At 35.8% G+C, this 15,857-nt stretch overlaps 1 protein-coding gene across 1 annotated transcript in view; it reads right to left on the bottom strand.

Moving 5' to 3' along the window:
• LOC110094707 (histone-lysine N-methyltransferase ATX4) overlaps nucleotides 1-11,512 on the bottom strand; it is a 36,214-nt gene extending 24,702 nt beyond the window's left edge. The window contains exons 1-13 of the mRNA XM_020820004.2: nucleotides 10,272-11,512; nucleotides 10,114-10,172; nucleotides 9,823-10,027; nucleotides 6,162-6,254; nucleotides 6,029-6,055; nucleotides 5,810-5,901; nucleotides 5,642-5,722; nucleotides 4,991-5,126; nucleotides 4,446-4,539; nucleotides 4,248-4,347; nucleotides 4,020-4,144; nucleotides 3,266-3,411; nucleotides 3,018-3,122 (exon numbers count right to left, since the gene is read on the bottom strand). Of these exons, the coding sequence (XP_020675663.1) occupies nucleotides 3,018-3,122; nucleotides 3,266-3,411; nucleotides 4,020-4,144; nucleotides 4,248-4,347; nucleotides 4,446-4,539; nucleotides 4,991-5,126; nucleotides 5,642-5,722; nucleotides 5,810-5,901; nucleotides 6,029-6,055; nucleotides 6,162-6,254; nucleotides 9,823-10,027; nucleotides 10,114-10,172; nucleotides 10,272-11,102 (2,094 nt within the window). The 5' untranslated portion in view covers nucleotides 11,103-11,512. The remainder of the gene's footprint in view (nucleotides 1-3,017; nucleotides 3,123-3,265; nucleotides 3,412-4,019; nucleotides 4,145-4,247; nucleotides 4,348-4,445; nucleotides 4,540-4,990; nucleotides 5,127-5,641; nucleotides 5,723-5,809; nucleotides 5,902-6,028; nucleotides 6,056-6,161; nucleotides 6,255-9,822; nucleotides 10,028-10,113; nucleotides 10,173-10,271) is intronic.
• Between the last annotated feature and the right edge of the window lie 4,345 nt (nucleotides 11,513-15,857).

Genomic DNA, 15,857 nt, shown 5'->3' on the forward strand with positions numbered 1-15,857 from the left:
TCTGATATAAAAAATTTAATTTTAATGCTAAAAAATTGCTTTAAGAAGCAGTAAAAAAGTCATCCCAAACGAATCCTAAGTCATGAGTAACAAAATAAAAATGGTAAGAATGGCAAAAAAAAGGAATATTAAGATGAATGTTTGATAAAATTAAGGAGAATAAATTGATGAATATTAATATCAAATTTAAATTATCACACAAGCTAATTTATTTATAAAAGGAATCTACATTAATTATTAGTATAATATGTCATTATTATTAATGAAATTCTCATTTATTTATTTTTTTCTTGAATTTTCTCTTCTCTTGCTTATATATGAGCCCATATTTGCTTGTATTCAAAAGTCAATTTGTTTGGTTTGCTTTTTTCTTTTTTATGAACCTTTTATTATTATTATTATTATTTTATTTGTTTGGTTTGCTGAAAAAAGAATATAATATAAAAGTAATACTTTGGAGTTAATTGGATGAGTGTAAAAGGAATACATGAAACTACTTTTTTTTGTTTGTTTAGAAGCAAAATGAATGTAATGTAAAGTGCAAAATGGTGGAGGTAGGTGGCTAACATTGACAACAGTGGTAGCCATCAACGACCGGTGATGGTGGACCATGGTTGGCAATGATGGTGGTGCTGGTAGTGGGCAATGGTGGTGGCCGGTTGTGGTGGCCAACAACTGCAGAGATGGGCTGCGATTGTGGTGATCGATAACTATGCCAGATGGAGGCTGGAGCACGAGGCAACGGTGGCCAGTGGTGGCAGGCAACAGCAGCGGGTGGGCGGTGGTGGCCAGTGGTGGCGGGCGATGGTCGACGGCGACGGTGACGGTGCTAAATGGTGTTGGGTGGTTGTAGCCGATGATCGTGGCCTGAGGCTGATGTGTGGTAGCAACGAGCGATGACAATTGCAATGAATTTTTAGTATATTTGGAACTCACCCATTTATAAGAAATTTCAAATACACAAAAAAAATGAACTAAATGATGAATTCTAAATGTACCAAATTGTATCCTACATTTATTTTACTTCAAACGAAACACCTACACTATCAAAACCCCTGTATTTAGAATACCTTAAACTCTTTTTACTTTAAACCAAACGACCTCTAAGTAAAAATTCCTTTCTGATTCTCTCTCTCTTTGGACATGGTATTAAGAGCCATGGCCAAAAATTCTTCCAATCTTCTCTGAACACCTTCCAATCGATGTTGCACTTCTCAAACATGTTATCATAATTATATTGCTCTCACAATTCCCTCTAATTGCAACCCATCATCAGTGTGATTTATCATCTTCTCCCTTTGTGAAGGAATTATTCCGTGCCGAGTCCGAACGGGAAGTTTCCGTTCGGATTGTGAGTGTACACATCGTGTACAAACAATATTTACACAATTTGAACCAAACTGTGTACAAAAATTATATTCATTGTACACAATGTGTACATTCACAGTTCAGACGGAAACTTCCCGTCCCGACTCTGCACAGAATAATTTCTCCCTTCTGTGAGGAGGGCTATAAGCTGCCAAGCGCCCTTGATAAATAACTCAATATTTGTTCATATTACACTCAGTTCACATTCATTAATTTACATAGTTAAACAAAATTTTAAGAGCTAATCACATAAATGAACAAGATTGAACACAAAGTAGCTTGTTCATTTATGCTCGTGAACTTTCTCGTTTATTGTTTAACAAGTATCTCGTTAAGAATATGAGAACATGCTCATTTAGTGGTGGCTTAGTTTTTTATTTGATAGCTTATTCTATGTTGTTGTATCAAAGTTTAATGATTTATATGCTTTAAAATTTATGTAAATTATTAAATGTATTTGTATGATGAAAATATCAAATAAATAACTAGATATATAGAGTTAAATGATTTATTATTATTATTATTTTAACTTCATCAAACAAATTTTAAAAAAAAAAACACCTAATGAATAAAGTCAATTTTATTAAAAACTATAAATACAATGATGTATAGTAATTAGGCTATATATTTAAATTATTAGCATCGAATATATAACTAGTTAGGCTTGATTAAAGTCAATTTTGGTTAGAACTTGATAAAAAAATTTTGTTGGAGAAGGCATAGACTTTCGAGCAGACCTTGTCAGAGAACTCATCGACTAGAGAAGCAAAGATAGAACAAGAAGAGGAGCTGCTCCTAAAGCTTAAAGATGTTCTAAACTCTAGTATTTTTGTCATAAAAACAAGTTATTTGTTTATACTCATTGTGATGCTACCTTTATGTGTTCATTAAAGCGCTTGTTCAATTAATGGCTCATTTTCTAAGCTCATAAGCTTGGCTCAATAAAATTCATTTATTTTCCAAATGAGCTGCTCAATTAAAGCTCGATAATCACAATATAAACATCTGTAAATTTAAATGAAATAAGATTGAACATTGACACAAAACTTGAATCAAGCTCAAACCAAGTTCGAACATGATTTTTGTAAATGAGCTCCTCAAGCAACCTCTGCTAACCTCGATTCAGTTCATTTATAGCCCTAACCCTAATCCCTCTGACACGAATTGGTTGTGTTACTAATGCGACACTCACAATTTTTTAGTAACAAACTTCAACAACTCCAACTCTAATCATTAATGTTTTTAAACTCAAATTAGCATTTTCTATATCACCTTGAGTTTGCGGGGTAGTGTTATTATATCAAAACTCTCATTTGCACTAACTTATTATTATAGAAACATGCATTATTTATTGTTATAATATTTTTTTCATTTTTGAAGATATTATCCTTTATTATATTTTTCCTCATTATACTCTTCTATTGCCTAGATATGAGAAAATATATGCTTGTAAGGAACATGAATATGCTTGATCTTATATTTGAGCAGAATAATATTAAAGATTAGCTATGCTGAGAATTATTATTTTTTAACATGATGGATACTTGAATGTACATACATATAATTAAGAATGGTTTCACCATACATGCAAATTGCAAGTGCTATGAAACAGTGAACATAACAATTCCAATTAATAAATGGGAACTAACCTCCATGCGATATCCAGCTCTTGATGCACACATTGCATGATAATAGGTTGAACACTTACAACATTGTGCACATGAACCATGCTTTTGCTTACATATTACACATATCTGGAGCCAAAGGAAAAAAAACCAGTAAGCAGGTCTTCTTTTTGCTAATATGAGACAAATCATGAGCAAACTCCATTATTGACAACTACTACAGGATTAGCATTAATGGTAACAGCTATGATATCTTTGTTTTTGAACTTAACCTTCATAAAAGACTGTGGTGGTATATTCAATATTCCCACAGCAGGCTCCATTGTTATGTCGTTAGCAAAAGAAACAGTGGGCTGAAACCAGGCACATGTAACATGAACCCACAAACAATCAACATCAGTTGGCTTCAAAGCCCCACCTGTGAAAGAGAGAAAGGTGAAAGAGAGAAATAGAGAAAGAGAGATCTACATATTTCTGTGGTGTCGACATGGGCGGATCCCCTCATGTGCGAGCCCTCAAAAAAAAATTGTATAAGTTGGATAATTTTGAAATTCTGCCCCCCTCAAAAATAATTTTGTCCTAATATGACCCAATTTGCATTATTTGCCCATACATCTGAAGTTCCAAACTTTTCCTCTTTGCAAATAAATGATAAAAATTTACTCTTATAAATTTGATAGCATTATGTTGGTTAATTTTTTTTAAAAAATCTTATTTTATTATTATTACTATGTGATGTTATTATTATTATTATTATTATTATTATTATTATTATTATTATTATTATTATTATTTATTATTATTATTATTATTATTATTATTATTATTATTATTATCGTCGTCTAATTAATGAAACTTTTGCCCACCCTAAAAAAAGAATCTAAATCCGCCCCTAGGTGTCAACAAACATAAACACGGATCATTCATATGAGAATCATGTCCCGCAAATGATGGAAGGAAAAAATGAACTTTAAACTTAAATTAGTTCAACCGGAAGAATATGATCATTTCATGTATCTGACATACCTTTTACTGGGCAAAGGCAGCATTCCTTGTTTTGTTGAGGTGTTGCACATGCTGTGCAAACCCAGGATGTGAAATCTCGTTCACCTCTCACCCCATAGCATTCCTGGTGGACAGCTACCTGACATCTGTGATTTTTTTTAATAAATATACTTATTTTTAACTGCATTGTATGTTTCTGTTTTCATTCTGGAAGAACTCTGTGCGGAAATATGAGAAAGGCCAAAATACCTGATGCAAATGATGATTTTATTATAATCCCAGTCCTCAATCCATCTGCAAATTGCACACCTTTCAGTTGTCCATTTAGCATAGACTGGTTCATAAGCCTCTGCTAAGATGACAACAAAATGCAACTAAGTATGATTCAGTCTTCGAGTACTTGATGCCCGTATAAATGAAATGGCAATGAAATCAACGAGAGAGTACCTTGCAACAAAGTAACTAGTTTTTGTTTTCTCTCTTTAAGAGACGGTTGTTTAGCGTGATTGGCTGGTATTGTATTGTTAAGGTGATGTCCAATCTGCAAGGTAATAAAATGGTGGTGAATCTGTATAGCACCATCAAAAAACTAAAGTTAACGATACTTCTAAAAGAAACAACTTGAACTCTGATGAGCAGAAAATGAGCCGAAAGCTAGTAACTTCAACATCAAGGCATGCAGGAGAAGTAAACTATAGGTAAAGCTGGTGATCCATGAACCACATTAAGACTTCGTTTGAGACGGCTTTCTTACTACTTCTTAAAGTAACTTTTTAGTACAAATTTTTTAATTTTTTAACTAAAAAGCAGCTTTAAGAAACAATAAAAAAACTGTCCCAAACAGAGCCTAAGTTAAACAAACACGATATTTTTGTTTCATCTAAAAGGTATAGCTATATAATTTAACGAACAAAGGAAATTTCATTTGGTGAAAGATTACAATCATAAATTATAAAATAATAATGATTCAAGTGTTTGTCGTTATAACAAACCCATTCCCCGAGTGGCCTCATGGTACTCTTGATTTTGACGCTGATCTTCCATTTTTTACTTCTACAACCTGTATGACGCTCCCATTCACTAAGTTTGGCTTTTTTCCCGTTGCAAGTGTGGCAATGACATATCACCCTGCCATAGGCATAAACCATATGAGCTTAGCAATAACTTTATTAACATGTGATGAACACACTGACAACTTTTCTCCTTCGGAAAAGATTTCAGAGAAGATGTGAACATAAACGAAATCTAACAATTTAAGAGAATCCACTAGACAAAGTGTCTCGGATGATAAACCAGCAAAAAACAAATATTTTCTCCAACTCTAGAATAAGCGATAGTCATTGAAACCAATTAAACTAATTTCCATCGTCATTGATGCTCTTTATCAATGTAACGTTGGAGACAAAATGCAAATTTTGAAAAGGGTAGTGCTATTGAATCAGGTCCTCTGTAAATATTATGGTATTTTCACATCTATAGTAATTGATTACTACTATTTCCCAGGAAAAAAAGGGTATTTAGTTTGATATGACAACCATCTCGAATCAGGCTCAACCGACAAATAGTAAATTAGTTCCAATTAAAACATCGAGTAGAAATTAGATGTTTCTCAACAGTTCCGATATTTAAAATAAAGTGCTTACACATGTTGCTCAGGTAAGTATGTCCCCTCCACACCACAACAGCAAACAAGAATCTTCTGGGGTGCAGAGACTTGCAAATTTCTGTCATAGCATCCCCGTAAACATGAAAAGCATAATAAGTAGGCAATTCCCATAGAAGCTCAACAGGTCCAGATTTCAAATGCATACCTAACTTGTTCTTTTTTCTTCTCTGTATCTGGTAAATCAAACTTATTCTGCAACTCGCACTCAAGAGATGAATAATCACCATCTTCCAGACTCTATTAGTATTGAAAACAAGGTTCAATCAGTGGAATATACTTAATAGTCAAGTAACAAGCATACATTGGGAATACAAGTATAACAAAATAACTTTACACACTAAACTGATCCAACGTAAATACAGACCTGCCTGGTGTGGGCTTTTTTCAAAAGCTGTAGAACAAGAAAACAAACCAATTAGCGGTTTAGTACAGAGAATGGTATAGCTCGGAGCAGTCAAACAACTTTGTTAAGCGACTGTTATTTAGTTCTGACTCACCGAGCCTTCTAAATCACCCTTCACTTTCTTTATGCTTGCAATTGAAAGGCAAGCCACATAATTGTCACAATGAAGGCCTGGATTGTTCACGTCCTACAGAAAAAATAAGCTTAGAAAAATTAGCCTATGAATTTTGAAAGAGTCTTGAACTTGAAAGACATATAATTTCCCCATGAATATCATAGAATAGTTAATCTCAACAAAAATATAACAAATAAACTTTTGCTTGTCAGACATTAACCAAAGGTTGCATTTGAGGGCTTGAAAGGAAGAATCGAGAAGCATGTGCATAGGTCGACAAGTCCTTGCAATAAAATTTTTATAATGCAAACAGCGCAGTAATCAATAACAGTATCTCTACATATACTTAGCTACCTCATTCCGTTAAAGGTTCTTTTGATTTCTGCCAAGGCACAAGCAAAGGATCTTCTTTGCGATTTGCATGATACATTAAGGGCATTTCCAACCAAAAATCTCATTGTTTCACTTCAAAATGTCGTGAAACTAAAAAAAGTCATGATTCATCTCCAATCGAACTCCATTTTTCCCCTTTTGCAAAGGTAACGGTCTTTCTCTTCTTTCGCGCGTTTTTTTGGCAAGTTCGGTAGAGACTGAAAAATAGTGAAGATGAACAGTGCAACACCAATACTGGCTTCCCACTGTTCACCCGCAACCAAATAGCATAAGTTTTACCGTTCGGCTGGAGCTTGCGAGCGATGCCATTGAAGCGTTTGGAGTTCTGTTGGAGATGCCTTAAACCGTCTAACAGTCAACTACTCAGCTTACATTCTATAGACATTTGAGAGGACGGAGCGCTTTCGCAATCTTATCTATGTGCATTAAGAACATTTCTGAAGTTCATGGAAACTATTCTCTGACGTCATAATTTTTTTTTGGGCGATGCAGATGACATTAGCAGAACTTGGATTCCTACTTCACCATAACTTTTTTTTTGGGACATTTAGGCCATGTAAGGCAAACTCACACACACAACGCATACACAAAGACTCGAACCCAAGACCTCTTAGTTGGAAGCCTAAGCTCTCAACCAACAAGACAAGGTGAGATTCGTACTTCACCATAACTAGCTAACCATCTTTTAATGAAAATCACCTCAATCTTAAAAGAATGATGTGATCAAAATTACTAGATTCTCGTTCATATTTGCATAATTAGTCAAGGAGGAGGAATTAAGCTCGAAGAAATCAAAGACGCGATTTTTATTTTGAAATGAATGCATACAATCCACCTGTTGATTGAGGAAGGTCTTTTCGAGAATATTGAGTGCCAGAAGAAAGCGAAGAGTTTACCCAAAAAATAAAAAAAGGAAGCGAAGATGGAGCTGCCCAATCTGAGCACTGACAACAGCCTTATTTATTAAGATCAGGAGATAAAATACTATCTTACAAGTCAAGTCCACAATCATTATGGTCCATAATTACGCATATCTATCAAACAAGCATAGTTGATATTTCTGCAGTAGCAACGGCTTTTATAGGTGGAATAATGCAGTCTGAAATTGGAACGAAACCTCGCCTATGGGAAAAATGACCTCACAGTGGTCGAGGAACAGGAACAATAAATATATCATCTAAAAAACCTTAGTTGCAATATTGACTTCCGGTGTATAGTTGGATCTGCTTGGTCAGAAAGTAAAATCTGTTGAGGGGAACAGGAGAAAGCATGACGAACAATTTCTTTATACTTAAGGGAAAAATCTGCTTTTGCCACTTTGGGCTGTGCTTCAACTCACGCATGTCCGAAGGGTTAGTGAAAATAGAGAGAGAGAGAGAGAGCAAAATCCACCTTAAAGATTGCGATTAAATTCGCTCATAGCCAAAATAAAATATAATGAATTAACATGCGTGCAAAGGTTCGACAATAGGAGCAATCAATAATTATCCTTCCCTTGATGGCCTTTCCTGCGGGTTTACGCAACAGGGTAGGGTGAATATGTTGTTATTTGTCTCAATATAGATGACATTTCATTTTGTTTGTGACGGTTTTTTGTTTTCTCTTAAAATAATTTTTTATTATAAAAATAAATTTTTTATTAAAAAAATAATTTTAAGAAACAATAAAGAATCATTTCAAAGAAAATCAAAAGAAATCTGCATTTTTCAAGTCACCATCATAAGCATTGTTTTAACTTATTATCTATCTTATTCTTCTGTTTCCATCTTTTGAGAATTTTTCAGCATTATCATTTTATATGATGCAGCTCTTGTACTCCAAACTCAACTTTTTTTTGGAGTTGTTCTCATATTTTGATCTTTTAATTATGCTTTTTATATAATTAAAATGGGCTTTGCCCTCGTTTCATCAAAACAAATGAATTGCTTACTATATATACATATATATATTTATGACGCTCAAGAATTTTGAAACTAATCCATAACCTACTTTTTTCCTTCGTCCGGATAAAAGAGAATTTAATGACCTAAACCTAATGTCAGCGGACGCATTGCCAGTTATAAGCCCTCAAAAGCAAATTTTGTTAGGGTGTGGATCAAAAAGATTAAAAATTGGACTCCATATAATAATGATTTATCCTATTCATTAATAATATTTTTCTCATGTTAGAATACTCATGTCAGCTATCATCTCACTATAAAGTTTTTTCAATATCATTAAATATCATGTACCAAGAGCTCTATTAGATTATGTGGTGTCACCTATACAACAACAATAACAACAAAAACATCAAGCCTTTGTCCCACTTCGTGGGGTCGGCTACATGAATCCTTTTTTCTCCATTGTCCTGTTAAAAGCCAAAAGAAATATCATTTCTAATATTTACTAACCAAGTCTTTTTTGATCTACCTCTATCTTTCTTAACATAAGTCAAATCTAAATTCTCGTTTTCATTAGAAGGCCGCCGTTTTATGTGACCAAACCATCTAAGACGACTCTCTTATCTTCCACTGGAGCTACTTCAACCTTTTCACATATATGCTCGTTTCATATCCTATCTTTAAGGGTAAAGCCACTCATCCACCTAAGCATCCTCATCGGAAGGCTGTCATTTTATGTGGTGTCACCAATGCTAGACCAATTAGTAGACTCATTTTTAACTTTAGAATTTTAAATTTATAAATAAATAACAATCACTTAATAATTAATTTTTTTATATCAACATATTTTTCCATAGAGATTAAACTCAATATTCTACAAATCTATGTGCTCCACAAATTCATAAGATCATGTTTATATACAAATAATCATCGATGTGATAGATTCATCTCTGTCTTTTAAAATTGTATTTGAGAATATTATGCTCGCAAAAAAAATTATGCAAAATAGTCAATTTGATAGGGTTGATGATAAAACAGTAGTGGATGATTCTCTTTCAAATTTGATATGTCCAATAATATAAAAGTGGGTTCAAATTAAGATGAATTATTTTGTGGGGACACCGGACGGTAAGCACCGTCTAGTTTGTCTCTGTGAACAGTAAAAGCATTGTGCTTTTACTGTTCATGCTGCGCTTTTGTGAACACAAAATCGAACTGTTCTTCCCGTCCGATGTCCGCATAGAACAATCTCTTCCAAATTAAACATATAAGAGTTGAACTATGTTATCCATAGAACGAACTTTGAGGTAACATGATTAATCTTGTCCAAATCACGAAAATTTGAGCATGGAGTTAATTTTCCAGACCTGTAAGCATTCCTGATCATGGTTGGAGCCTGTCGCTTCTTGAAACTCACCATAGAAAGGATCACGAGGATATGTGTGCAGCCTGGACATGTCCATCCCATCCACCTCCATTCCCATAAAACCATGCTCAGCCAGGAAAGCCTCCTCTATTGCCAACCTTAACTCAGAGGGCTTACTGTTATATAATTCTGTCTGCCCCTGGAACCTGCAAGCCAACAATTTAATCACCATTAAAACAATATAAAAATGATTTAAACTTATCAGTGTAAGGTACAGTTAGCTATGTTCTACCTGTCTAGATTGTCTATAAATGGAAAAACCATCTCTTGCTTCACCAAAGCACACTTGCGCTGCATAATTTAATCACATTACAAACAAACCATCATGAAGCAACCAAGAAGAGAATTGAAGAGAAAATAATGATAAAAAAGACCTCAGAACAGGCATACCATGACTTCTCCACTTCCAGAATACCCAAAGAGCATCACACAAATGGATCCAACGTTAAGGGATTTAGAAACTGGCTCGGGAGCTTGTGGCGTTAGGTTTACGACGATAGCTGGCCAAGCAGGATATGTGTTCCCTGGCTTAGCCCAGACCACATCCCCCACAGCAAACTTCATGGAAGAGTTTAGATATTCTCTCTTTGACATTTTAGCAGCCGATATATTCCCTAAATTTCTCACCGATTCATCTAGATTCGGCAACACCGGGCAAACCATCACCTCTTCTCCCTCCGACGACTCATGAAGAAACGTCAAAGTGCTCGGTGAAAGAGATTTCTTCATTGATTTTATATTCCAGCACGCTCTGTAACAATCCTGTTTTCCTAATAATTCGAAAGAATTCTTCGACTCAGTTTCAATCACATTAACTTCTCCGAAATCGGAATCAATAACCCCAGACTCGAACTTCTCCTTCCTCCAGGTTTCAATGGTGAACGAATCACCGAACCGCGAAGGAAGCACCTGCGCACGTCCCCGCTTTGTTCTCACAGCCAGCGACCGCCGCCGCCGCCGCGGCTGGCCCCAGCTGGCTATCGACCCGGATACGACCTCGCCGGAGCTCGTAGACGGCCCCAAGTCATTACATGCGGCGTACGGAATCCCGGCGAAACTGCCCAAATCCCCAAGCATCTCCAATAAGAAGTAATCCCCCTTGCTGCTCTTCCACCGTTTCGCGCTACGCCCAACGCCAACCACCCCGCCTCCTTCGTCCGAATCCGCCCTGCAACGCTTGAGGCTCGGCATTTGCGCCCTGTGCGAACGCTTTATGATCATCTCCGCAAATACCGATGTAAATTCATAACCCTAGACTCCGGCGTGCATTGGAGGCGCAACCGACACAAACAGAGGATTCGATTCAAAATATCCCAATCGGCAATCCCACACTTGAATCGACTAGTTTGCAGAGATGCAATAGGAATGAGAACCAGAAGAAGAATACCCTAATTCAGGGAGAAAAAACGACGGATCTCCGGCTTCACCCAGACCTCCAAAACCAGCGCGGTATGAAATATTTCCTATTTCATCACGTAATAAATAAACAAAGAAGAAAAAGTCCGTCTTTTTAAAGAAGAAATCAGAATTTCAATATCTCAGAGACGAGAGGACTGTTATTTGTTATAGAGTATATACATATATATATTATCACATTTATTTATAAAATTAATGAAATTGTCGCGAAATTTTCGTGTTCGCCGGAGAGAGAGGGACGAATCCGATGGAGTGAGCGCTCTGCGCAACGGCTAAGTTCTTCGTTATATAGAGATGGCCTCGTGACGCCGTCCTCATCTCTTATGTTTCAGACTTTCAGTAGTATATTGTGTTCTGTGGGGATGGTTGTATAAAATATAAATTAATAAATTTTTAAGCTTTTTAATAATTTTATTTATGTATGACATTTCCTCTTCATTTATTATAGAGTAAGGGCCAATCCGGATAATTTTATCATTATTTTATTTTTTAAGTCTTTCAAGCAATAATAAAAGTTTGTTTGTCTTCTTTTTTTTTTTTTTTTTTTGATAGTTTTAGACTATATTTCATAAATTTTTATGATGAGAAGCTATTTTTTATAATAATAATAAATAAGCTGTTTTAGAACTTATTTTATAGAAAGCTTAGGTTGTTTCAAACAAATACTAACTTATGGGATGTATAAAGCTGCTTTAAGAAGCTGTAAGAAAAAAAAAATATGTATTTGATGAGATGTATAAGCATATAATACCTCCGAAGCTACTAATAATGGAGACTTTGGACTTTGAAGCTTGTCGATAATGGATTACTAGAGATAGTTATATTGAAGTTAAATCAAAGTCTATGGTGTAGAGAGAGAGAGAGAAAAGATCAAGGGCAAAAATATGTAGTGGTGAGGAGAGGGGCAAAAATGTGTAGTGGTAAAGGAGGGCAATCCCCCCCCCACCATACGGGAAAAAAAAAAAAAAAAACTTAGTATATTAAGTGTTATTTGTAATATGTCCCTCCTAATTTTTTTTGGCCCCAGACGATTTTTTTTTCATGCAATTTGCCCATTCAAAAATCGGAAAGCCTCTTAGCCTCCCGTTATTTTCATCCAATTTTGTTGAAATTTTCTAACACTAACAAACAAATTTGTGAAAAACTATTGTGTAAAATAAATTATTCTAACACCCTTATGTGTATTTTTTATTTTTTTTATAAGTTTGCCGCTTGCCCTCCCCGAAAACTAATTTGATTCCGCCCATGGACAAGATTAAAAAAAAGTCAAATTTAAAACTATTAGAGAACTACTTAAAAATTTTATTTGATTGCTAGAAGTGTAAGACTTATGCAAATGATTGAATGTGTCAAGCTCGTCCTTTTTGATTGGATTGCTAAGTGAATAAACTTGTTGCTATAGGCAAGTAACTTGGCTGAGTTGTGCGAGGAGCCTTGGCGACTTCGATGAATCTCAAGGTTGAATATGATCAAATAGTAAACAAGCTTCTAATGACTTCGGCTATTTTTAAAAATCACAAGAAAAGCGAAGGTCCAATGAACATTTATGAATGAAATAATTCTATTATTATGTGAGTATTGATTAAAAAGATTTGCTTGCCTACACACAGGGGCGGAACCAGCTTCAATTTTGAGGGGGGCAAATACAACACAAAAATAATTAAATATTAAAAAAATATTATTATATATTACAACAAGTTTTTTTAAAAAAAATTAAGCAAGAAAAATAAAGAAAAAAAAAATTAATTAAATAGTCATGAAAAGCATGAAATAGAATATTAGAACTAAATGTGAAGAAATATATAGATATTTTAGAGCAATATAGGTTAAAAGAGTTTTTTAGGGGGGGCAAAAAAAAATTTTAGGAGGGGCAAAAAAAATTTTTCTCTCTTATAATATTTTTTTTTTACTCTCATAAAAAAAAAATTTTTTTTGAGGAGGGGCAATTGCCCCCCCTAACCTTGTAGTGGTTCCGCCCATGCCTACACATCAATTACTAGTAGAAAATATCACGAAGTCGTTCAGGAATGAGAGGCATGTGGATAGATTGACATTGGTGGTTGAGTGACGATAGTCTGACTGCGAAGTACAGACGGCGATGATCTGTCAATTGAAGTCGGAAAGCTTCATCCAGCAATGATGGTCGGGTGTCGATGGTCCAATGGTGGAGGTCAGATGGCAATGGTGCTAGGGAGAAGTTATGGGATTCGCCAAGCCTCTATGTTTCTTGAACTTAAAAGCTAATGGCCCTCTTCTTGTAGAGAGTTTAGATCTCTATTTAACAATTTTTAAAGCAGTATATTCTGTAATTATAGTCAAGAATATTCAATTGAATAACATATATTGACTCCATTGATCATATATCGTTATTTTAGATTTTATGAGCCTTAATGATGATATAATTAAGTGATCTTAAGCTTTTTAGAATTGTCTCATCAAACTACTTGATTTGAAGCTTTTTAGAATTGTCTCATCAAACTACTTGATTTGACTATAAGCATTAGGGGTGTCAATATTTGACCCGACTGGAAAAATTTAGGATTCGGGTTAACCTATTTTGTAAACGGGTCGATTTAGATTCCATTTTATAATCCGTATCCGATTTCACGTCGGGTTCGAGTCAACCTGAAAACCCGAAATCAACTTGAATCTACCTCGGATCACACCCTCGCGCCACAGTGGTCCCAAACTCCCACACCCACACCCATAGCACCAGCTCTCACCCGCAGTGCTTCAGCAATAATGCCCGCCCCCGCGCCTACTCCCATGCTCGATGCCGCACCTACACCAATGCCCGTCAGCGCTCACCCGCACCCACGCTTGCCCGCACGGGTTCTCACCCCCTTCACCTGCAAGCGCTCGCGCCTACACCCACACACACATCACTACTTTGTTGGTCGTTGTGTAGGGTCGACCCAGATTAAACCCGGGTCAAGTTCAAGTGCTGGAATGTGAACCCATTTTGCAAATTAGGTCAGGGGGTTGAATGTGGCTCAATTTCGATTTAGACATGAACTCGACCCAAAATTTTTTTTGACACCCCTAATAAGCATATAAGATTTGAAGATCATTTGGTATCACAATTAATGTTTCAAAAAATTATAATTAGTGATCTAGGCTCGTTCAAACTCAAGTGATATCACTTTTATTTTTGATGAGTTAGTCTTGATTAGCTTGACTCTAAATTTATTGAGATTCAAGGCATATGATCTTAAATTTAATTTCAGTCGCATCAAAATTCATGCACAGTTAAGTCAGTTTTTAATAACTTATTGACTACAAAATTAGAACTTGGTCAGTCCTGTAAAGAAGTTGTTGAGTCCGACGTTCCAATAAATCTTGTGAAGACCAGGTCGATTCGGATTTGGTAATTGAAAGAGTGGAAGCCAAGAAGGATCAGCCCACCATCAAGAACAAAGGCGTGCAATATGGTGTTTCTCTAACTAAGTCTGACAATGTTCTTATCATATTTATAATTAGCAAGCTCGTAGGTAAAATGGAGTGGGGCTCACAGTGAAATCAACTTCAATGGCCACAATTTGTTATTCTTCAATAAATTTCTCTTGGGTTAATTACTTTCATGGATGAGCCTATGTATAGCAGGAATTTTTATTAGGTCCAGACACCTGACGTAGCTTTACATCCGGACGCCAATAAAATGCCGCCACCTGCTCTTACTTTTACTGCGCGGCCCGACGACCCGACCCGGACCGGAACCCGATATTGCTATGTATCAGCTGATTTGTACAGACCAGGGTATTGCTAGATTTTGCTCGGTATTGCTCGGTAACGAGAAATACCATTCTGTCAAGACCAATACCTAGCAATATCGAGCAATACCAAGCAATGCCCCAATTTTTCTAGGTATTGCTCGGTATTACTCGGTATTGGTCTTGACAGAGCGATGTTTCTCATTATTTTCAAGCAATACCTAGCAATACCGAGCAATACCTAGCAATACACGAACATAGCAATACCGGGTTTCTGTTCCGGGTCGGGTCGTCGGGCCGCGTGATAAAGAGTAAGAGCACGTGGCGACATTTTATTGGCGTCCGAATGTAGAGCTACGTCAGGTGTCCGGATCTAATAAAAATTCATATAGCGGACTCCCAAATCCCATAATTTTCTATTCGTTCACCAAAATCCTCTAGTTCTTGATTTCACTTTTGCAGGAGATTCCAGAAGAAAATTAAGCTATTGTGGGGATAGAAAATTTAGATACTTCCATAGTAGTTACTAATTAGCAAGGGAGACTTGGTACTTGAGATTACTGAACAATATGATAAAATAGACTTGGTTGTGGAATCTACTAAAGATGTATCTACTAGTGAGAAGAAAAAAACCCAAAACTTCTTTAGGCCATAGCTTCGAGAAATTATTCTGAGCAATCACCCGACGTTGTCCGAAGGCAAATCAGGACACGTCATGACACTTTTTAGCTGTGAACCATTGTTATGTACCAGACGACGTGACACATTTTAATTTACCTCCAAATTATCAGATGACCGCACAGAATAATTTCTCAATAGCTTGAGGTCCATAGCTTCTTATTTGTGCAGC

The sequence above is a fragment of the Dendrobium catenatum genome, unplaced genomic scaffold (genome assembly GCF_001605985.2).
Source record: "Dendrobium catenatum unplaced genomic scaffold, ASM160598v2 fragScaff_scaffold_243, whole genome shotgun sequence".
Taxonomy (NCBI): domain Eukaryota; kingdom Viridiplantae; phylum Streptophyta; class Magnoliopsida; order Asparagales; family Orchidaceae; genus Dendrobium; species Dendrobium catenatum.